Here is a 22482-nt window from a genome sequence, read left to right as displayed (position 1 = left end):
TTAAAAAAAGAAATGTACATATATCCCTAGTCAGTGCTCAGTTTTCTCACTCAGAGGCTATGTCTTAAAATATTTTAATTGCACTATTTCTTTTAGTCCTACAGGATCACATGTTGAATGGTGTAAACAGCTTATAGCTGCTACAATTTCTAGTCAGATTTCAGGTTCAGTGACATCAGAAAATGTATCCAGAGATTACAAGGTAAGCGGAATTGAGTCCTTAATTCATTTTCAATATCCTAAGTAGCCAAGAAGCATTGCAGTTTTAATTCGAGTGAGACTTTGGCCCCTTGAATGCTCACCGGCCATTTGCTTGGGAACAAGGGTGAAAGATTCTCTGTTGTTAGAGATCTGAACTTTAGAAGAGACATTTTTACCAGGATCTAGTATATGTGATCATAGTTTTATAATTGAGAGGAAAAGCTGACTTTCAATTATGATCATTCTTTTAAAACTCCAGATCCATTTTATTATATATTATATTTTTAGATTTGATTATAATAAATGCCTATATTTTCTTTATTAGTATTCTGAATTTCAGAAAATATCTGATAGATAGTATTTCCCTAACTTCACAATTTGTTTCTGTATTTATGTACTACCTATGGGTTTTCAGCATTAATATGTGATACTAGAATGCAAAAAACTTGCAAAATCTCAAGAATGTTGTATGGGCAGCCTCATTTTTTAGTCCTTATTGAATTGAGAAATCTCTTCTTGTTTATTTTAAAAGTTGGATTCCCTGCTTATTCTAAAGTTAAGAGTGATAAGCTCCTTGTCAGCAGAGACTGGGGCTCTTTTTCTCACCACTGCTCCCCCAGCACGATCCTGGAACGTAACAGGTGCTCAATAAATTCTTGTTGAATCAATTAACAAATAAAACGCTTGCGTGCTCCATCTTTGTTAAGGCTAAAGACTAACTTTGTTTTAATGTCAAGAAACTATTAACAGGTACATTAAGTGAAACCATGTCTACGTTTCAGTAGTACAGTTTGCTTGAATTGAGGATTCAGTTTATTATAGTCATTTTTGCCCACTAGTAAGAGAGAATAGATTTTCACAGGTATGTATGAATGACATTTTAGTATCCTGTCCTACCCTAGGTCAACGGCTCTCAAAATCATAGTCCTTGCCAGGCATCAAATCTTACAAAGAGTTCAAGAGCTACGATAACGATCTTAAGTCATTCTTAATAGCTGTCCGTGTTGAAGGGCTCTAGCCTCACTTCCTCTTTAGCCGTCCTGTAACAAGTGCAGAAACTGACTCCAGAGGCTGTGTAATTGAGATTTGGCTATGATGCTGGACTTGCTTCGTCCAAGCCATTGGATGCTGTTGCTTATGCCTCCCAGAGGAAAGCATGGCTGGAGATGAACAGAAGTTGGATAGTATGGCCAGCCAGAAGAGTGGCAGTATAGTTCTTGATAGTTTTCTCTGCTATCTGGTTTTCATGTTTGCCCACGTAGGAGGAGCTGGGGCTCCTGTTCCTCAGAACCTGACTGGGCAAAACGTGACTGCTGTTTCCAGGTGGCAGAAGCGTTTGCTGCATCACCTGTGCCTGAGCGGCTGATCACTGGGCAGCTGCCGACCCCACTGGTCCCAGGCGCCCTCTTGCCCCACGTTAGTGGAGAAACTGCCCTACTGAGTGGAGAGGCTCAAGGACCCATATTGGCAGAGAATAGCTCTTAGACCTCGGATTGATTTTCTTTATGGACAATTATGTGTTAACTGTAAGGTTTTCATTATGGTTGAATAGTTGTTAGTGCTGTGTGGGTTCTAGAAAAGGATGGTGACTGTGTGCATAGCTGTCTAACCTCTACATTAATAGATCAGACTGAATCTATGCTTTAACGTGAAGCAACTAAGGTTTTTAAAAAAAATTTTTAGTTTATTTACGAATTTTGTATAGCAGAATTAGCTCGTGTTGGAATGGTTTAACAGATGGTATTCAGAGAAAAAGAAGGCTTTTCTATATTTTGTAAATTGAATTTTAAGTACCTACATCAGATCATTGCTAAAGCTTTAGATGAATTATTGTAAGAGAGCATTTTTTAATCATTGTCTTTGTTAGATTCGCCCTGTAACCAAGTCTGCAAATTTGGTGTTAAATTTATAATTCAGTTGTTATGTTTTCTTCAAGGAGAGAGTTCTTTTAAATAATAAAAGAATAAAATGTTTCTAAACCACAGATAATTTTACATGCTATGTACAAAGTAGTTCTTAGAATCAGGGTAACCAGCGTGGGCCTTTGGGACACCTTTTGCATGGGAGCCATGCATGGGGTTTGCCCTGAAGGTCCAGATACAATTCCTTGAGGATTTAATGTGCAGTCATCCGTTGATAATATTTGAAATTATATATTGTGCAAATATCTTATTTGAAATACACACTCAATTTGGGGGTTAATTTATTATAGGTTAAACTCAGCGTCAGTAATGAAATGGGAACAGATGTTTCTGTGGAGCAGAGCACTTGCACCTCGATTTGGAGCGCTGTGTTCTCAGTTGTAGGCTGCGGCAGCATCCTCATCAGCCCTCTAGCACGTGCAGCACTCTATGGTTTTGTAATACTCTTTTGACATATCATCCATTTACTTCTTAAAACAACCCAGTAAGATGGCTTTTATTATAATCATCATTTAACAGATGAGGAAAGCAAGGCTCAGAGAGGTTAAGTGACTTGCTTAGTATCATGCAGTTAGACTTGGGGTTTGAACCCAAGTCATCCTATTGAAAAGCTAGAGTGATTTTTAAAATTTTGTACTGCCTACCTGTTCACTGTTTTTCAAAATGTGGCCCTTGGGTGTTCCCGCACCAGCACTCCCTGGGGTGCCTGCAGAAATGCAGCTTCCATGGTCCCCGTCCCCTCAGTGAATCAGAATCTCTGAAGGCGGGGAACAGTGTGTCTCATGCATTTCTTTCTTTCTTTTTTTTTTTTGATGGTGTTTTGTTACTTATTTTTACAAGATTGGGATTATATCCTACACATTATTGTTAAATTTGCTTTTTTAAAATTGGAGTGTAATTGTTTTACAATGTTGTGTTGGTTTCTGCTGTACAATGAAGTGAATCAGCTATGTGTATACATATATTCCCTCCCTCTTGGACCTCCCTCCCACCCCCCACCCCATCCTGCCCATCTAGGTCATCACAGAGCACCGAGCTGAGCTCCCTGTGCTATACCACAGATTTCCATTAGCTACCTGTTTTACACGTGGTAGTGTATTTATGTTAAACCTAATCTCCCAATTCATCCCCTTCCACCCCTGTGTCCACACGTCCGTTCTCTACATCTGCGTCTCTATTCCTGCCCTGGAAATAGGTTCATCTGTACCTTTTTTCTAGATTCCACATATATGCGTTAATATACAATATTTGTTTTTCTCTTTCTGACTTACTTCACTCTGTATGACAGACTCTAGGTCCATCCACATCTCTACAGATGACCCAATTTTGTTCCTTTTTATGGCTGAGTAATATTCCATTGTACATATGTACCACATTTTCTTTATCCATTCATCTGTTGATGGACATTTAGGTTGTTTCCATGTCCTGGCTATTGTAAATAGTGCTGCAATGAACATTGGGGTACATGTGTCTTTTTGAATTATGGTTTTCTCAGGGTATATGCCCAGTAGTAGGATTGCTGGGTCATATGCTAGTTCTATTTTTGCTTTTTTAAGGAACCTCCATACTGTTCTCCACAGTGGCTGTATCACTTTACATTCCTACCAACAGTGTAAGAGGGTTCCCTTTTTTCCACACCCTCTCCAGCATTTATCGTCTGTAGATTTTTTGAAGATGGCCATTCTGACTGGTGCGAGGTAGATACCTCATTGTAGTTTTGATTTGCATTTCTCTAATAATTAGTGATGTTGAGCATCTTTTCACATGCTTCTTGGCCATCTGTATGTCTTCTTTGGAGAAATGTCTCTTTAGGTCTTCCATCCTCATGTATTTCATTCATTCATTCATTCATTCATTCATTTAATTTTATTTTATTTCATTTTTGGCTGTGTCGGGTCTTAGTTGCAGCCCGTGGGATCTTTGTTGCGGCATGTGGGATCCTCCACTGTGGTACACAGGCTCCTCATTGCAGCATGTGGGTTCCAGAGCCCGTGGGCTCTGTAGTTATGGCACGTGGACTCTCTAGTTGTGGCCTGCATGCTCAGTTGTTGCAGCGGGCGGGCTTAGTTGCCCCGCAGCATGTCGGATCTTAGTTCCCCAACCAGGGATCAAACCTGCGTCCCCTGCATTGGAAGGCAGACTCTTAACCACTGGACCACCAGGGAAGTCCCTATTTATTTCGTACAATAAATTGTAAAAAAGTTCAGCTTCTCTAGGTTTGTATCTGTTGAAATTGGTGATGAGACCATACATTTCTGGTACATTCCCACAAACCTGAATAATTAGCAACTCATGTTAGATTTTAGAGTACAATTGTTTTATTATTTACCCATGTCATAAATTGACAGTTAGCTTAGGGTCAGATCACCCAAGGTGTGGTAAGAATATCACTGTCATCACGTGAGATGAGTTTAGGTGATATGCCCATGGACATGTTTTAACAGTTATGTAATTATTTTAATGTGTAGTAGGAAACCTGGCATATCAGACTTGTGATTTAATGGGTATTATTGCTTAAAGCCAGGCGAAACATGAAAAAAAGAGTGGATTCAAAGTCAACATAAAGGGTTTCCCTGGTGGCGCAGTGGTTGAAAATCCGCCTGCCAGTGCAGGGGACACGGGTTCGAGCCCTGGTCCGGGAAGATCCCACATGCCACGGAGCAAGTAAGCCCACACACCGCAACGAAGAGTAGCCCCCGCTCGCCGCAACCAGAGAAAAGCCTGCGCACAGCAACGAAGACCCAACACAGCCAAAAATAAATTTAAAATAAATAAATAAAGTCAACATAAAGATAAATACTAATATTAGTACAGGTGATATGCATATAGCAAACCAGACTTGTAGAGGTGTTATATAAGATAACAGAAGTTTGGAAAACATTGTCCCTGTTGAAAGAGTAGATAGCTATTATGTGGATTATGGATTAACTAAATTAATAAATGTATGCCTTAATGCCAAGTCATCCTGAAGATTTACCTGATAATTAAGACTACTAGAAGAAATGTAATAAAATGTTTTGTTTGCCCACCCCCCTACTACTAACTCAGTTGCTTCCATTTTTAACAGGCTAAGAAAGAGTACAAATCTCTCTCTTGAATTTGTCAAAACATTTAAGAACAAGATCTGAATGTAATGTTCCAAAGATTAGATGAAAAAATACAGTTATAACTTGTAATGAAACATTTTTAGGAACTGCTAGCAGAAGTGACACAGTTGATCAGCTTCCATTGTTTGCAAAGCAGAACTAGGCCAAGAAGAGGGAACATGGTGTAGTACAGACGGTACTGGTTAGCTTTGTGACCTTGTATAACTTCTGAGTGTCTGTTTCCTTTTGTGTAAGGTTAAGAGAATTTGGATTAGATTTGAAGTCTCTAAATTCCTTTCTTTCTAGAACATTCTTCAATTCTGTTTTGTCCAAAAGGATTTGATTCTGGCCAGCCTTCAGGAAATTAGGACACTATAGTTTTAATGTGATCATACTCTTTCCTCTGGCTCCAACATCGTCGTCATCATCATCATCATCATCATCACCATCACCATCACCATCACCATCACCATCACCATCACCACCACCACCACCCCTCTGTCCCTCTCCTCCTGTTTCTCCTACTCTCATCCCTGCACACACATTAGCTAGATCTCTTCCATAAACATTCTGAAGAAAAAGGAGAAAATGGAGAGAGTCCTATACTAAATTTAATCATTTAATAGGTTAGTACAGTGATTAAACTCTGGATCCTAAACAAAAGTTTCCAGAAGATCTTTGGAGGGAAGTGGGATGCAGTGTGTGGGAAAGGCTTCATTATGCTTGAGCTTGGTCTTAGTTAATACTTCTTAAATTGAGTACTAGTCTAGAAGGAGGGAAGCTTGAGCACGATCTTTTCGAATCCATGACCATAGTCCACTGTTAATAGCTTGGCCTCGTGATCTGTTTATTAAATCAGAGTTTGCAAACACAGATGTCTACAGGGTATAGCTAACAAGCTAAACAGACATGGCTGTGGAGAACTGGAGACTGCAGCATGTCCCCCTAAAAACAATTAAATTACAAAAACAACCCTGCTATTGCCTGTTGGAGCAATAGGCCTCCAGTTTGTAACCACTGTAATGTCAAAGTACTATCCTATGTCTCAGGATTACTTGTGGAGTAGAATTATTTCTTAAAAATATCAAGATTCGGGCTTCTGCTTCTGGAAAGATGGAGCAGATGTACTTTTTTCTTATTTTTCACTCTCAGTACAAATAAAAACCCTGGACATTATCTATAAAATAGACGTAAGAATGCCTTGAAAGGTAGAGAGAAGAAGGCAGACGGGTTAGGGACCTTAGCACCTAAGGAACGACAGGGTGGTGCTATCCCTGGGTTATGTTTTTGCCATATATAACCCAGACTTGTTGCTGAAGAAGCCAGCAACCCAGAAATGCCAACGGGTACAGACAAGAAAAGCCTAGTCTCTCTAGCCAAAGGACAGGAAGGGGGCAGCCGAGTAGAAAGAAAACTTTTAGACACTAACCACTGTGCTCCGGCCCCACACCCACCCCGCCAGCAAGGCCAAGCGGGGAGGCTAGATTCCACTGTTGCGAGGCTGTAGCAAGGCACAGTGACCCCTGCAACTGTGGTGTCGGAGGCCTGGTGGAGAGTCAGGACTTTCACTACCGCCCACTGCAAGGAGGCCACACCTCCACTGTGGTTACAGTGGTATCAGTCATGAGCACTCCTGCCACTGCCAGCTGGGCAGGTATGGGCGGAAGCCTAACTGGGAGCTAGAGCTCTCACCCCGACCCAGAAGTAACTAGGAGACCCCTGTCCTTGGATGGCAGCGTTGGCCAAGAGGGGAACCTGGACTCGTACCCACACCTGGCTGTAATGAGGCAGTGCTCACCGCCCCTCTTCTCCTGGAGCAGTGGCAGAGAAAGCAGCTGCAACAGGAGGGTTACATAAGACCCACACTCTATAGTATTCAAAATGGCCAGATTTCCACTGAAAGTCACTCATCATACCAAGAGCCAGAAAGATCTCAAACTGAATGAAAAAAGAGAATCAGTAGATGCCAAAACCGAGATGACACGTTAGAATTACGTGAAAAAGGTTTTAAAGAAGCCATCATAAAACTGCTTCAATAAACAATTACAGATATGCTTGAAACAATGAAGACGTGGAAAGTGAGAGACAAGAAACAGGAAAGTTTCAGCAAGAAAATATGAGATAAGAACCAAATGGAAATTTAAAAAGTGAAAAATATGATAAAGAAACAAAAAACGAAACTAAACAAACAAACAAAACCACCAAACCCTCAGTGGATGGGTTCAACAGCAGAATAGAGAGGTCAGAGAAAAGAATTGGCTAACTCTTAAGGGAATTACACTGAGTAGAAAATGCCACTCCCAAGAGATCACATACTGTATGATTTCATTTGTGTAACAGTCTTCAAATGACAAAATTAGAGAAATAGAGAACAGATTAGTGATTGCCAGGGGCTAAGAAGGGGAGGGGCTGGGAGGGAAGTGGATGTGGCTATAAAAGGGCAACATTAGGTGGTGAGGAAATTGTTCTGCATCTTGGCTGTGTCAGTGTCCGGGTCCTTGTTCCGGTATTGTTCTATAGTTTTATAATATGCCACCATCGGGGAAATTTGGTGACATGGTACACTGTACATGGAATCTCTTATTCTCACAACCACTTGTGAATCAAGTTATCTCAAAATTAGAAATTTAATTTTTAAAAAGTCACGAGTTTTACAGACTGCTCAACGACTCTATATTGCATGTAGAATAAATTTTGATTAATATTTCTAACAACTCATGATATATCAGAAGTATTATTTAAATGGAGCATATAGTTATGCAAATAAAGATGTTAGAAACTGGTTAGTGAAAAGGGTATCAGCAATTATCCTGTACTAGTTCAATTGCAAATATGCTCATCCCTTTTGTACATGGCAGTTGGGGCCAGCATGCTTCATTGAACAGCTCATTGGTCACATTTCCTGGAGGGCTTTAGAGAAGGAGAATGATTGCTTCAGGCTAGGGTTTGACAAGAGTTAGGCCAGGTTCAGGTGTGGCTTGTTTCCCAAAGACCAGGGTTGTATTTGGATGACTGGTTGAGATTTGTATTGGCCTGTCCTTGGCCTCTGGCTGCAGCCGGTGGTGAGGAATAAGTTGCGCAGACTCTTGCTTACTGAGGCCCCTGCAGCAAGTGGAGCCATCTCCTGACCCAGCAGGTCAAACTCTTTAACTCATTTCGTAGTGGTCTGATTGCTAAAGCAGAATTACTTTATAGACTTTATGCCTAAAACAGAGAACAGTGGTGTTTTTACTCCACTATTACAATCTTTTCATGAAAAGAAGCTTCTTAGAGGCATAAGCTCAAAGATAACTCATTTATAAAAAAAAAACAAAAAACTGATATTTATTTCACTTAGAATCATATGGTTTATCAAAAAGATCATAAAATTTGGAGTCGGGGCACTTTGCCTTGAGTCCAGCCCTGTACCTGACTAGCTGCCCAACAAGTTGCTTACCTTGCTGAGCCTCAAGTGTCCTCATCTGTATAGTGGGTGTTACAGCAGAGGTTTAATGTATTAAAAAGGGCAGCATATGTACGAAATGCATACAGTGCTCATTTGCTGTTACTCTATGAAAATGTATATGATATGTAAAAATGACTACAAGAGGAGTGTATTGTAATTGCTGAACACCAGTCCACTTCCATAAATGTGATGTGAGCACCTAACATGCACAGGAGTGGGGCTGGGCTGGGCTGTCTGGAATTCATAGAAAAGAGACTCCAAACAATACAGTACAGGGCATTCTGGGCATTAAGCCTTGCGGGTATTTGCCAGCCTCCTCAGAAAGGGAACAGGTTTAGGTGGGGCTGTATGGAGATTAAGAGCGTGGGCACTAAAACCAGTCAGCTTGGGTTTGAATCCCCACCCTCTTAGAACACTTGTGACACCAGATGTGTGGGTTTTGCCCCCACACTGACGAATTCTCCAAAACCAGCTGAGTGTTCTACAATTCAATTTGATTCTGATACTAACCAGAGTTAGTGCAGACCCCACAGGTTAAGGGCTCAGTCTCACAGAAGTTCTCACTTCAGATGCCAGTTTCAAGTAGTGGGTACCCAGGTTACTCACAACTTCTGCTTAGCTTGGCTACAAATCGGGGCTTCCCACAAGTCTCTCCCTGAGTCCAGTCATTTGCTAGGAAAACTGACAGAACTCAGGTAAACACTGAGGTTTACCAGTTCATTGTATAATAAAGAATATAAAGAATGATACAGCCTGTGCGGCTGTCTGAGTTCTCGAGGGCCGTCAGCACTGGAGGCCGATTTGCCCCCCACCAAGTTTAGGTTGGGGAGATGTTTTCTGAAGTCTTCCAGTGAAGCTTAAATGACTCCTAAGGTTTGAGGGCTGGTCAGGACCTCGCAGCCACTCGTGGACTCGTTTCCTTTTGTACGTGTAGAAACTGAGGCCAAGCACAGGCACACGGAGGCCCCGAGTCTGCCAGTGAGAGCCGGCCCCAGGCCGCCTGACTTCAAACCACCGCTCTGGCTTCGATCAGATTCAGATTCAAGAAAAAGGAAATGAGCCTCTCTGTGCACCCGAAATGGCTTATTTCAGGAGAGATGAAAACTATAGAGCAGAAACACATGGGTATCAACTCAGGTGACCTCCATTGACCTTTCCGGCCTCCGACCAAGAGTAGCGGGGACTTACATACAGCAGGTGAAGAACTGTGTGGGTGGCAAAGGGGACCATCATCCTGCCCCTTTCCTTTTGATTTAGTTTCTCCTTCCAGTAGCAAAAGGCGTGTTGACAGCAGTATATCTCCTACATTTAAGGCCCAGTTATGCTGCTTGTGAATGCTGCTTTCTAGTTGTCAATTGTTACTATCACTTTATAGACAAAACTTTACAAAATTAATTGCAGTTACAGAACAAAAGTGAAAATAATAACCTGTTGGAGCAGAGGTTTGGAGGGAGCAAGGAGAAGCGAGAGAAGAGGTCGTGGTATTGCTTTCTTCATCCACCCTTGAGGGAGCTAAGAGAAAGCAGATGAACGTTTGAAGGCTTTAGTTACTGTGGGCTAATTACAGCGGTGCTAGGCTGAGGCGGTGTAGTAGACTCTCTGGGTGTAAGTACTTGCTCTGAAACCTTGAACTTGGCCAGATTACTTAACTGTGCCTTGGTTTTCTCATCAAAAAAATGGGGCCAATAATAATTTTTATCTCACAAGGTTGTTCTGAGAATGAAATGAGTTAGTATAGACAAGGTTCTTAGAAGAGTGCCACCAAAAAATTATTTCATGAGCTTTTTTTAAAATGATGCAGCTGCTGCAGAAAGGACAACGATAAAAAACTAAAAATTACAATTTCAATCAGCAGAGATTGGGAAGAGGGAGGGAGTAGTTTGAGAAAGCATATTTTCTTTTTTTTTTGCAGTACGCGGGCCTCTCACTGCTGTGGCCTCTCCCGTTGCGGAGCACAGGCTCCGGACGCGCAGGCCCAGCGGCCATGGCTCACGGGCCCAGCCGCTCCGCGGCATGTGGGATCTTCCCGGACCGGGGCACGAACTCGTGTCCCCTGCTTCGGCAGGCGGACTCTCAACCACTGCGCCACCAGGGAAGCCTAAGAAAGCGTATTTTGTCATCTAGCTAGGTCACTAGGTACTGTTTAAAGCTGAGAAGTCAAGAAGTAGTGGTGTAAGCATACTCCTAGGTTATGGAGGCAACCCTCAGAATTAAAAAAGAAATCTCGCTAAACGTGGTTATCACTGACAAATGAAGCTTGGGAGGGGAGACTATTTTGACCTTTTATTATCATGTATGTCCCATTTTGAGTTTTTTATGAACATAAGCATGCATTTTATTTATTTTGTACTAACTTTCCTGTTGTAATTAACAAATGATAAACTTCACATATTTAAAGTATACAGATTGATAAGTTTTGATAGGTGCCCACTTGTGAAACAAGCACCACAATTAAGATGATAAACATATTCATCACCACCACCCCCTCAAAAAAAAAAGCTAGGTTTAAGCTTCTTAGTCTGAGTAGTCTATATTAAGGAACTTCTGGGCTTTAATTCCCTTTGAGCTACAGCATCCCTTAATTCAGATACCTTTTTTACTTCAAAGAGTATTTTCTTTTAATGGTAACAGTGATGAACTCTATATTCTCGTATTCATGTGATCTTCTTATCTTTCCTGAGTAAAACCTGTAAAGCTAATAAGAACCTACAGTGATTTTTTTTTTTAAAAAGTGATCTGTTTTCCATAGAACCTCCAGTGTTTATCGTATGTAACAATGATCAGATTTCAGACTCGAGAGTGGGGAACAGATGATTCATGTCTTCCTCAGACCGTTAGCACTATTCGCTTTTCAAAAGTTCCATCCCTTCTCTGGGCTGTTTCCCCGAACGCTCATGCTGCACGTTCAAGTAGGAGTCACAGGAATAACCTCTCTAAAATCAGTGTCCGGATTTAGTAAAGCTTGGCTTTCCTTGCCCGGAGACTGCCCTCCCCGGCCCTCCCCGGCCCTCCCCTCCCTGCCAGCTACCCTTTCCTGGGCTGGCGCAAGGAACGGGCACCTTCTCCCTGTGGGGCGGCCGCATCGGGAAGTTTAATTCTGGAGTCCCAAGTGCGAATTGGAAATAGAATTCCTATAGAAACCAGATTAAGATTTGTGCTTAACTAGGCTTTATGATCCCATTAACGCTGTGGCTGAGCTGTGCTCTGCACCAGCTGTGGGCGCTTTTGTGGTTTCTTGGTTCGGTTTTGTTTTGTTTCTGTGGGCTGGTTTGGGAGCAGAACCGCCTTTTTATATCATTGTTTCTATGCGGAAAATGCGTTCAGTATTCCAAACAGACACACAAATGAATTTTTCACACACGGCCTGTTCACACTGTCTTGTAATAGCCCTTGACAGAAGGGGTTTGTGTTTAAAATAATGTCATTTGTCTTAGCCTAAGGGCAATAAGTTTCTCCAAGTCATAGACTTGCCTGCAAACTATAGGACAAACGTGTTAGGATTGATTGGATATCAAATGGAACTTAGAGGGCAAATGTGTTAGGATCGATCTGCTCGGTTTTATTTGGAGTATTATGATGTTTCTTAGGGCATGGGCTGGCGAACTTAATGGCATCTTTCACAGGTCAATAGTGATGTGTCCGTGATGATGATGTTCTGTGTTTTAACTGACAGGTTTTCAGGAGGCCTGATATAAGGGTAAGGATATTTGGCTTTCAGCACATGGGCCTCCTCCTTGTGTGTTTCTGTGCTTTATCGAACACTTAGTCTATTTAGCGTTCTTTGCCTTCTCACTGATTTTATGAGTCACTCAGATCAGTTTGCTCTGCTGTGTCATAGCTTTCAGTGTTCACTAGAAATGCTTTATTTGTTACAGTGTTTCTATGTGCGGAAAAAGCCGATGTGTGTGAGGGCAGGATGCTAAAATTGTTACCACTGTGCAATACTGACTTCTGTTGTGTTACATGAATTCTGACCAAATGGGTATTCATGGCACCGGGTTTATAAGGCTAGGCCTATAGAGTCCTCTTAATTTAACCTCGTTTGTCATGTAGTTCATGCTGAAGTATTTAATAACAAGAACAACAACAAAGTGGTCAGTTGTCCTCCTTCCTGAGTAGGAGATCTAAGTAAGATTTCAAGTCTTGATTACAAGATCAAATAAGATTTCCTGTTTGCATGCTGAATCCCAAAAGCAGAAGTGCTAATCTTGAAGATAAATTTAGCAAAATCAGCCCCATTTAGTATTTCTTAAAATATAGAGGTAGCTGTTACAGCTAGTAGATTATAGTTTATAGTTTCCTCATGATTTTCCTTCCCTTTATTTCAGAATATTCATAAAACGAGACAAAGATTGGTAATGTGCATGCATTTAAACCTGAGTATCAGATGTTGAAAATTAACCTATTTCCATTAAATGAAAACAATGTGGATTTTGACAGAATCATTTCATGACTTCAGTTTTAAAGTTTTAATCTTATTGAAGCCAATGAAGTAGTACAAAAATAAGCAGGTTAAATCAAATTATTGTTATTCTAGTTGGTTTTTCTCTGTTTAATTTTGTTTTTATCATGTTTTCTTTTGCTCATGGGAATCATTTTCTTTCACTGATTCACATTGTTAAATATTAGTGTTTGGCTTTACACTTGCATGGACTTTGAAATGCTGTGGGGTTTTTTTTTTGTTGTTGTTGTTTAGTCATTCATTCATCTGTTTTTAAAATTTTTGTCAAAGAGTGATTCCGTTTTCTTTGTCTTTAAAAAAAGAATGTAAATTTAAAAAACCTGGCTGCATTTAAAAAATTGTCCTGCTCTGAAGGGTAGCAGTACCAACTGTGTACTAAATTCAGTCTGATGATAAAGTATAAAAATATTTTAAGTAGCTATTTTATTTTATTGACAAAAATGAAAGGTGGTGGGGAAGAGTAAATTCTTTTAAAGCTTTGCTACTTCTTCACTGATTGCCTCTTAAAGAAATGTAGTCATTAGAACCAGTTTCTTGAAGGAAAAATATATTGATGCTAAATTTTAATATTTTCAGCCTCAGAGACTTGATACAACTTTTAAAAGGTGTTATAATCTTGTCATCGTCAATATTCATGCTCATTATACCACCTGCTAAACTAAAAGTCCAAGTTTTTAGAGTTTCATAAGCTGATTCCATAAAGAAATTAAAAAGAGCATACATGTAAAGGGATTGGAAGAAATTTAGATAAAGATATGTGACGCTTTTCTTCGAAGCACGTTGATACTGTAATTAGAAAGATTTAATATGGTTTTGAGTCATAAATCACAGTATTTAATTAGCAATAAGTAACAGAGTGTATGTATGTATCTGCATATGTATGACCCCAGCATGTGATATGCGCATGCACATGTGTGTGGAAATGTTGTTAATTCCAGTGGTGTTGACCCCTGGGCAGCATAATAGTTCCTTTTGAAAACACATGTCTATGAATTGCCTTTGTATTTTTGGCTTGATTTTGTTCCTTGCCCTCTGTGGTATGTTTTATTTTCTATGAGCATGTTATGCGTCTGTTATTTTGTTCCTTGGCTGTATGCTGCAGTATTGCTTGATTTTAAAAAGACAGTACATTCTTTGAAACCCATGATGTTTGTTTGCTTTTCATTTTTCTACCCCAACACAAACACAGAATAGATACTCGATTTTAGGCTGAGGATGCTATAGATGGCCTACACGTTCTTTCCTTAACTCCAAGGGGGAAAATGTTGGGATATGCAAAGCCATGAAAGGTGTGTCGACTTTTACATGCTTACTGTCTCTTTAAAAAAGAACTTCCGTCCTTTCACCTGTCTGTTTGCACGTGTTTCTCTTCCCCTCTTTGCCTTTTCTTGTCCATGCACCTGGTGCTGTGCAGGAGATTCAGGAAGAACACAAGGGCTACCCTTCTGAAGCTGAAGCTGATCAGGTGGCAAGTTCTACGTGTTCATCTGTTTGTAGTTACAGATCGTGTATTTAGAAGCCATTTCATACTAGACTTCTAGACAATCAGCAAATGCTTTTTCCACTACAGTAGTACTCTCCTGTCCAAGTTTGGTAGATTCCATTATGACATTATTTGCAAAAATTGGTTTATCCAACATTTTGTCAACCAGAAATTTGTTCATCTGTGCTTCTTGGTTTTCCCAGGTAGATTTACTGATGAGGTTAACGAGCCTCAGTCATGACAGGATTCTGAAGTGCCTTCACAAAGACTTAGAGGGGCAGATGCATACGCTAAGGGTGCTCCTCGAGGGTGCAAACTTTGCTTTATTCAAATTTGCAAGGTCTGTACCCAGCACAGCGCCTGGCACACTGTAGGTGTTTGTGGAATGAGTCCATGTATTTTATAGAAGAAAAAAAATCATTCATCGAAGTTTCTTGAGTGCTTACTCTTTGCTCAGTACCTCTGGACTCTCAGGAGTTTTTTAAAGCAGCAGAATTTTCCCCAAAGCTTATGTATGAAACCTCTAGAAGAGCTGCTCTAGGGAAGCATGGCAAATTCCCTGTGCTCAGTTGTGCCTTTGCCCAGCCCACCCTCCTTTGGTGACCCTGGGAGCACCCTGAAGAGCCAGTTTGAAAAGCACTGCTTTCGGCAGGCGGCTGTTACAGAAACTGTCCACCCAGCAGCCTTAGGTTCAGGAGGAGGAGAGAGTAGTGGAGAGGCCAGGAAGTTGATGGGCCTTCAGCTGGACCTTTCTTCCGGGTCGCCGGCACAGGGTTGGGATGAAATCATCAGAGAGAATTCCTCAACTGGGCAGCACCTTGAGCAAAAGCACCAAGAGGGCTGGGTGTGTTCACAAGACACATTTTATCCATAAGGACATTCCTTCTTTGATTATGCTGTACATGGGTTGGATAAATCAAGGGTCAAATCATGTCCTGTGCAACTTGGAAGTTGCAGTTAAAGCTTAATATAGCACAAGTGTGAGTGCTATCTCCTAACACCAGCTTTATAGAGGGAATCTACTGTACTCGCAAAGCAGTGAGCCTTTAATAGCCATTCTCTCAAATTCCTATGCTAAAGCTGAATGTCTTTCCTGTACACAGCGAACCTTTTATGGGGATATCTGAAGCAGTAGGATCAATTGACTTGTTTTATTCTGATAGTTGCTTTTTCATCACCTAAAAAAGCATGTCCTAGATTTAATTATCAGTGAGAGGTTTGTCTCACTCTGTCTCACCAACACGTTCATGCTTCATACAAATGCACAAGTATTTCAAGCCAGATTTAACATGATTATCAGAAGAGAAGAGAAACCTTTGATCTCCAGCCTCTATCTTGAGAGCCTTGTACCATCTCAAAATGGTCCCAATCACTGCACTTCCCATCAACGACATTTTATTAGTTAGTCCTGGGTTGAGGACTTTAAAGTGTTTGACATGACTTGCTATAAAGCTTAAAGTGAATCAGACTTCCCCTCACCTCTTCCAGATTCAATTGATTAGAACAGCTTGCTTTAGTAAATATATTTCAAAATAACCTATTCCCATTTATTTTAAAATATCAGTTAAGGAATTTAAGTCTACATGATAATATTTACCCATTAAAATAAGCTTTAACAGTGTAGCATTTGAAGTTATTTAAAACTTGAATATTGATTAAAATAGCTTTCTGACTTTGTAACTATATTATAAAAATAGCCACTAGTTTAGGCAATAAATTAAAGAAAGCAGACTTTCAAAAAAAAAGGCTTCTATTAAGATTGGTGATTTTTTTAGTGTTTCTAAAACTGGACATTTAAAAGTATAAATACTGGTTTATGCTTTATTGTGTCAAAGATGTATTTCCAAATCAGGTGTGAGTATAAATGCATCCACAAACACTTATCTGAGTCCCCTTTAACAGTTCTCTATGTCCCTAAAAATGTTGATTGAGAAGTGTCTTAAAAACCAATCTGAAAACTAACACACCATTGTAAAGCAATTATACTCTTAATAAAGATGTTTTAAAAAGTTGAAAAATAAAAACCAATCTGGGCTAAAAAGTTAAACTGAATAAAATTGCTGAGGGGATCCATGAACACTAATCTGTATGATTTTCACCGTGTATCTTGAGGAGGAGGGTGCACTGTGTCAGTCTGTGCCCTCCCCGAACGGACATACCTTGACCAACATTTAGCATTGAGTTTGCTCTTTATATTTTGACATTTTCCCTTCTTTATTTTATAAAATTGGATGAACCTACTATATATAGTATTTTAAATGGACCTTTAAGTCCCTTTATAAAATATATTGAAATATTCTTATAACTGTGAAAAATAATTATTTTGAATTTTCAATAATTTTGATTAGAATTATAAAAGATATCAATTTTTAATATTTTGCTTCACAGAATTATGCTGAAAACTTAGTATTGTCTAATCTGTTTTCCGCTGAACACTAGTGACCTCCTGATGTAAACAGGTATTTTTTGGAGAAAGCCCCTGATGGACTAGGTAGGGGAAATGCAGCATACTCCAGCGCCCTCTGGCCGATTTGGCATGCATTAACATGCTAAAGCCTTGCCTCACAAAAAAACAAAAACAAAAAAAAACAACAAAAAAAACCTAGCTAAACTTGTTTCCTTTAACCCAGCATTTCCCAAACTTTTCCCAGAAAGTCCTGTTCACATCCCTTGGGAATTTAATGCTCTATGAAACACAGCTTGGGAATTGCTGGGGTTTTGAACACCTTATTCTTATTCGTGACACGTTATGTCAGAGATGCCCAGGAGAAAGTGACCAGTTTCCTTGGCAGCATCTCACAGGGTGGCAGTACCTTGGAATAGGCACCGAGTTCAGGCTCTGGTCCCCAGCATTGTAGTTCAAGAACACCATTTTCTCAGCTCCCCTGAGTTATCTGGTACTATCCAACCAAGCTTGCAAGAGACTAGCTACTGGGCCACAGTGCAGATCCGAACATTTAGAAATGTGGGCATGTATCTTTCCAGCCATCCAAGACACCCTTTTCCTGGTGGCATTGTAGCAGGAACCCTGATACCTCATTAGCAATTTGCTTGGTGAGTGTGGAATCAGCACAGAGTGAACTGACTTGCGAGAAGCCTGATGAACACACCCTGCTCCACAGGAGTGGGTGAAATACTCTTGTCTGCCAGATGAGGGCGCATTCTTGTGGCCTGAATGGGATACACGCTGACAGGCCCACTCGCCCGTCCCACCTGTACACTTTGTGCAGACGCAGGTAGCTGGGCTGCAGTACAGAAGCCTAGGGCTTTCCTTAGTAAGAGACCCCTCCCTGGTTTCTTGTTAATTAGACTTTGGGGTTTCCCGCGCAGTCTCATAGCTGGGCCATTTCTACAGCTAACTAAGCATCTGCATCTAATGTTGATTTTCTTTGTATTAGTTTCACGCTCAGAAGGTAACCTTTTTTGACCTTATTTCCAAATTCTGGAGGCACCTTGTAATAGCTGTCTGTGTCATGATCACAGTGTCTATCTGTCACGTCAAGCCATTTCTGTATTAATGCTTTCTAACTGTGAACTTTAAACACGTGTAACAATTTGCTAGACTATGCAGCATGGTGTCCTGTGATGCTGAGCTTTGAAACTGTCTTGTACGGGGAGGGGGGCATACATTTTGCACGCTTCTGTAGCCTCGTAGCAAGAGCGCAGAACAGTACCATTCTTCCCAGTTGGAAAGTGAGATTTACTCCTGTTTGGTTTCTTGCCAGGCTCTGAGGGATGGAAACAAGCTGGCACAGATGGAGGAGGCGCCCCTTTTCCCAGGAGAATCAATCAAGGCCATTGGTAAGTCTAACAAGTACACTTTGCTTATAGAGACCCATGAAATGAAATGGCACTTTACTCGCAAGCACAGATGATGTATGTGCTGGAGATCAGCCAGACCAATTTAATTAGGGGACAGATGGACTAGACCTGGTCATTCTTATTAATGTCATCATGACCTTAAGAGATAAGGGACTGCAGAGGATCCGTTTAAGCTCCGAACGAGTCTTAGGTGGCAGTACCAACAGAAGAGGGGTCCAGCTTTTCCCCATGAACTGAAGGCTGATGAGACTCTCACGGTAACGTCAGTTCGCTGCTTTGTTGGAAGGATTCACTATAAGGAAAACGTATTGACAGACGATCCATATCATACTTTTAATGACAGTTTTGAGAATTTGGCAAAGACACTTTGGGGGCTTATAAGAGTCCAGAAAGTACAATTTTAGTGCAGGAAAAGGGCATGTGTCGCCACCCTGGATTGTAAGGGCGACGGCCTGAGGCGGACTGCCCGGGGCTGGAGGGGCGGGCAGCCGGCTGTGGCCTCTTCACCTCACGATCGCCGGGGTTAGGTCGGACGGCCTGGTTTGTGAGGCCGAGTGTCGCCTTCTTCCCTCATGGCTGTCTCCCAAAGGCGCGTGCCGGGTCTCAGAGCACGGTCATCTTGTGTTGGGGTAGCTGGGCTCTCCTACCAGGACCTCCAAACAACTACTCCTGCTGGATAGCCTAGTCTGTGGCTCAGGACTCTGTTCAGCCCGGCCTGAATTTCCAAACTGTTTTTCTCTTTGGCTTCTGGAACTTCATTCACTCCTGGTGCTCCTCTGGCCTCTCTGGGCTTTCCTCCTCTGGGAGCGTTTCTAGCCCTGCCTCCGTGCTGCTCTGGAACAATCTGACTACAGTGCAGAGCTAATTATGTCATGCCTCTTCTTCTCCGGACAACAGACTGCACAGATTTAAAGTGAACGTGAACAGTTTTGACACATTTATACACCTGGGAAATGATCATCACAGTCAAGATAATGAACATATCCATCAGCCCCCAGAAGTTTCCTTAGGCCCCTTTATATCCCTCTCTCCCGTGCCTTCTCCCCCTTCCCCAGGCTCTATAGGCTAGTTGATATATTCTAGAGTTTTATAGAAATGGAATCATTGAGTATGTTCTTCTGTCTACTCATCCCATTCTGCATAATTATTATGATAGTCTTCCATATTGTGAGTGCCATGGGTCAGCAGTCATGCCTTTTCATTGCTGCATAGTACTCCACTGTGTGGATACACCACAGTGTGCTTATCCATTCATCTATTGGTGGACTATTGGGTTGTTTCTGCTGTTTGGCTATTACAGATAAAACTGCTATGAACACTCATGAACAAGTCTTCTCTGGCCTCGTGTCCCATCATCCTCGTGCACCCTTTGACCCAGCCACACTAACCTCTGGCAACTCACTGATCTCTCCTCCCTTCCCCTCCCCCGCTTCCCTGCTGAGTTAAGTCATTCCTTTTCTGAGCTCTTATCACATTGAGTCCACATGGTTCTGATAGCATTTATCAGGCTATATGGTAATTTTCTGTGTAGTATCTCTCACGGGTCACCTGGTGGGCAGGAACCTTGTCCAGTTATACCCAGAACCCCAACAATAGGAGCCGCTCGGTATATAATGAGTTACAGAAAAGTTTATGCAAGTGTTTTGAGAGTTTGGCTGAATGACATCTTTAGTACCATTATTCATGCCCTCGGACTCATCTGTAGCTGTGTCCATTCCCGCCATTTGAGTGGAACAGCACTTTGGGAAGATTGGGAAGATGTGGTATCTTTGTGATAGGTGTGAGCCTCTTAACATTCATAGGAGTCATATATGTTGTTGATTTTGATGTGAAAGATATTGATATTAACATTAAGAAAATAAAATTGATATGGAAGCTGATGAAGAATTTGAAGCAGTCTTTTCCCACTTCATTGATGTGGTTTTGGTTTTTGTCATCTGTAAAGCAGTTTCTTTGGAGGTGCATCAGGGGACAGTGTTTAGCTTTAGTTAGTTTTCATTAGCAGTGATTTATGAAATGGTAGCCCAGGTTCTTCAGAGTTTAATTAATGTGTTTTTGAATGTGATTAATTTATCACTCAGGGAAAATGTGAACCACTTGGAAAAAAATGACAAAATGTAACTTATTATGAGGCCTTTTACTTAAAACCTCAAGTAGCAAATCAAAATTTTGTTTTAAAAAGTGGAATTTTATTAGAAGACTATCCATCTATGCCTTTATTTAAAGTAATGAAAGAATTTAAATTTCTAGAAAACTGGAATCACAAATTTATATATTTGGAAACTCATGTTAAGATTTATTGACACAAGTCAATGGCACTAGATGATATTTTGGGTTTTTTCTTTCAGTGAAAGATGTCATGTATATCTGCCCATTTGTGGGAGCAGTGAGTGGCACCCTGACAGTGACAGACTTTAAGATGTACTTCAAGAATGTAGAGAGAGTGAGTATTTAAAAGTGTGTTTTATTTTTTAAAATAACTGCAGAAGAAAGTAAACAATAAAGAATACAGTAAATAGTATCCTGAAATGCCATCACCCTGAGAGAAGCAGAGGGTCAGTTTTAAGATGTGTGCATTTGCAAGCAGATTTTGTATCTTAAAAAAAAAAGGGGCTGTTAAAGTAGCACTTCCACCTGCGCTGGGGGTGAGGGGGTTGTTTAATTGTAGTCTCAGTGTCTACTTCACAAAGCAGGTTATAAATCAGACTTTGGTGTCTTAGCCAGGACCAAGAGGAAATGCGAAGTAAGCAAAGGTGTTTTAAGCCAGCGAAGACTTAAAATGGGAAAGCTCTGTTAGCCGACACTGATTGGCATTCATGTTAATTTGTGAACCCAGGACCCGCATTTCGTCCTCGATGTCCCCCTGGGAGTGATCAGCAGAGTTGAGAAGATAGGAGTGCAGAGCCATGGAGACAACTCTTGTGGCATAGAGATCATGTGCAAGGTACGGTCCAGACATGAGAGAAACTTAGAGGGGGCGGGTAGCTTGGAACTTCTTCACAGCCTTTGGACAGTAAGAGTAATTTGGACATTAGTGACTCAGATGTTTTCAGGACCCAGACCTCTTCAACGTTTCATCAGCCAGTTCAGACCATTATATAAGCCATGGTAGTAAACCGCTTCTTTTCCATTGAAGTGTTCTAATTAACATGGACCTGTAACCTAGGTGGTGACGATATTTGTTACATTTCAGAGAAATCAAGTGGAAAGCAGAGATCAATATTTTTTCCAGTTTGTCCTGATAAGACGAGTCTTCAGTCAGAGACTTCCCAAAGGGACAACGATATTCATAAATTCTGTGATTAAAAACACAGTTAAGTTTCTTGGCTATGTTGGAATTTGCACTGAGCCCTGCTTATTTTTGGTTTTCGCCCCTTCCTCCAAGGGTTAAGTAAAATTTGTGTGACAGCTTTGACGAGGACTAGTCGTTTAAGAACCGCCTTAACTGATGTTTTATTCCCAATGACTTTGCCTCATGGAATACAGTTTATTAACAAACCCACCTGAAATACCAGGCAAGAGATCCTGCCTAGAGCGTCATCAAGGTCCCTTCCCAGCTTGGGGTTTGGATTAGATTCCTGGCAGTCTGTTTGCTTTGATCAAATCTCTGTGGAGACCTTCCTCTGGTTGGCCCTAGACTGCAGTTGAATCCACTTTTTCAAATAACCCTTTACTGTGCCAGGTCGGGAATCTGCTGGCTTTTACTAGGCTCACCTTGGGCACCACACGGCAGTCCTCCCCTAGGACCAATCACTGCTGTCCTGATTCTCAGTCCAGGGCGCCGCACGCAGAGCAGTGCGAAGCCGTTGCAGAACTGAAACCAGAGGGGGGGTTTGATCAATTCTGTAATTCTGGAACAGGTCATTTCCCTACTCAGAACGCTTCACTAGCTGCCCATTACCCTTGGGCTGGAGGAAAAGCTTACAGAGACCCCGCGGTGTGAGCCGGCCTTCCTTTCCTCGGCAGCTCCCTCTCCAGCCACCCTCCCCTTGTTCTTGCCATCCAGGTTCCTAGAGTTGTGCACACTTGCCTGTACCCCCAATCCCCACCCCACACAAACT

The 22482-nt window shown here is 41.3% G+C and overlaps 1 protein-coding gene across 4 annotated transcripts in view; it reads left to right on the top strand.

The window, feature by feature from the left end:
* MTMR1 (myotubularin related protein 1) overlaps positions 1-22482 on the top strand; it is a 95707-nt gene that overhangs the window by 6355 nt on the left and 66870 nt on the right. For 2 of the 4 annotated variants that reach the window (XM_060138448.1, XM_060138446.1), the window contains exons 2-5: positions 97-202; positions 18325-18400; positions 20770-20864; positions 21258-21365. In XM_060138448.1, coding sequence (XP_059994431.1) covers positions 18355-18400; positions 20770-20864; positions 21258-21365 — 249 coding nt within the window. In that variant the 5' untranslated portion in view covers positions 97-202; positions 18325-18354. Of the gene's footprint in view, positions 1-96; positions 203-12327; positions 12352-18324; positions 18401-20769; positions 20865-21257; positions 21366-22482 lie in introns of all 4 variants that reach the window. The other 2 variants (XM_060138445.1, XM_060138447.1) reach the window with 2 other exon arrangements.

This window comes from Lagenorhynchus albirostris, chromosome X, assembly GCF_949774975.1.
Source record: "Lagenorhynchus albirostris chromosome X, mLagAlb1.1, whole genome shotgun sequence".
NCBI classification, from domain to species: domain Eukaryota; kingdom Metazoa; phylum Chordata; class Mammalia; order Artiodactyla; family Delphinidae; genus Lagenorhynchus; species Lagenorhynchus albirostris.
Note: the sequence above shows the minus strand (reverse complement) of the source record. Positions and strands in the feature narration are given on the sequence as shown.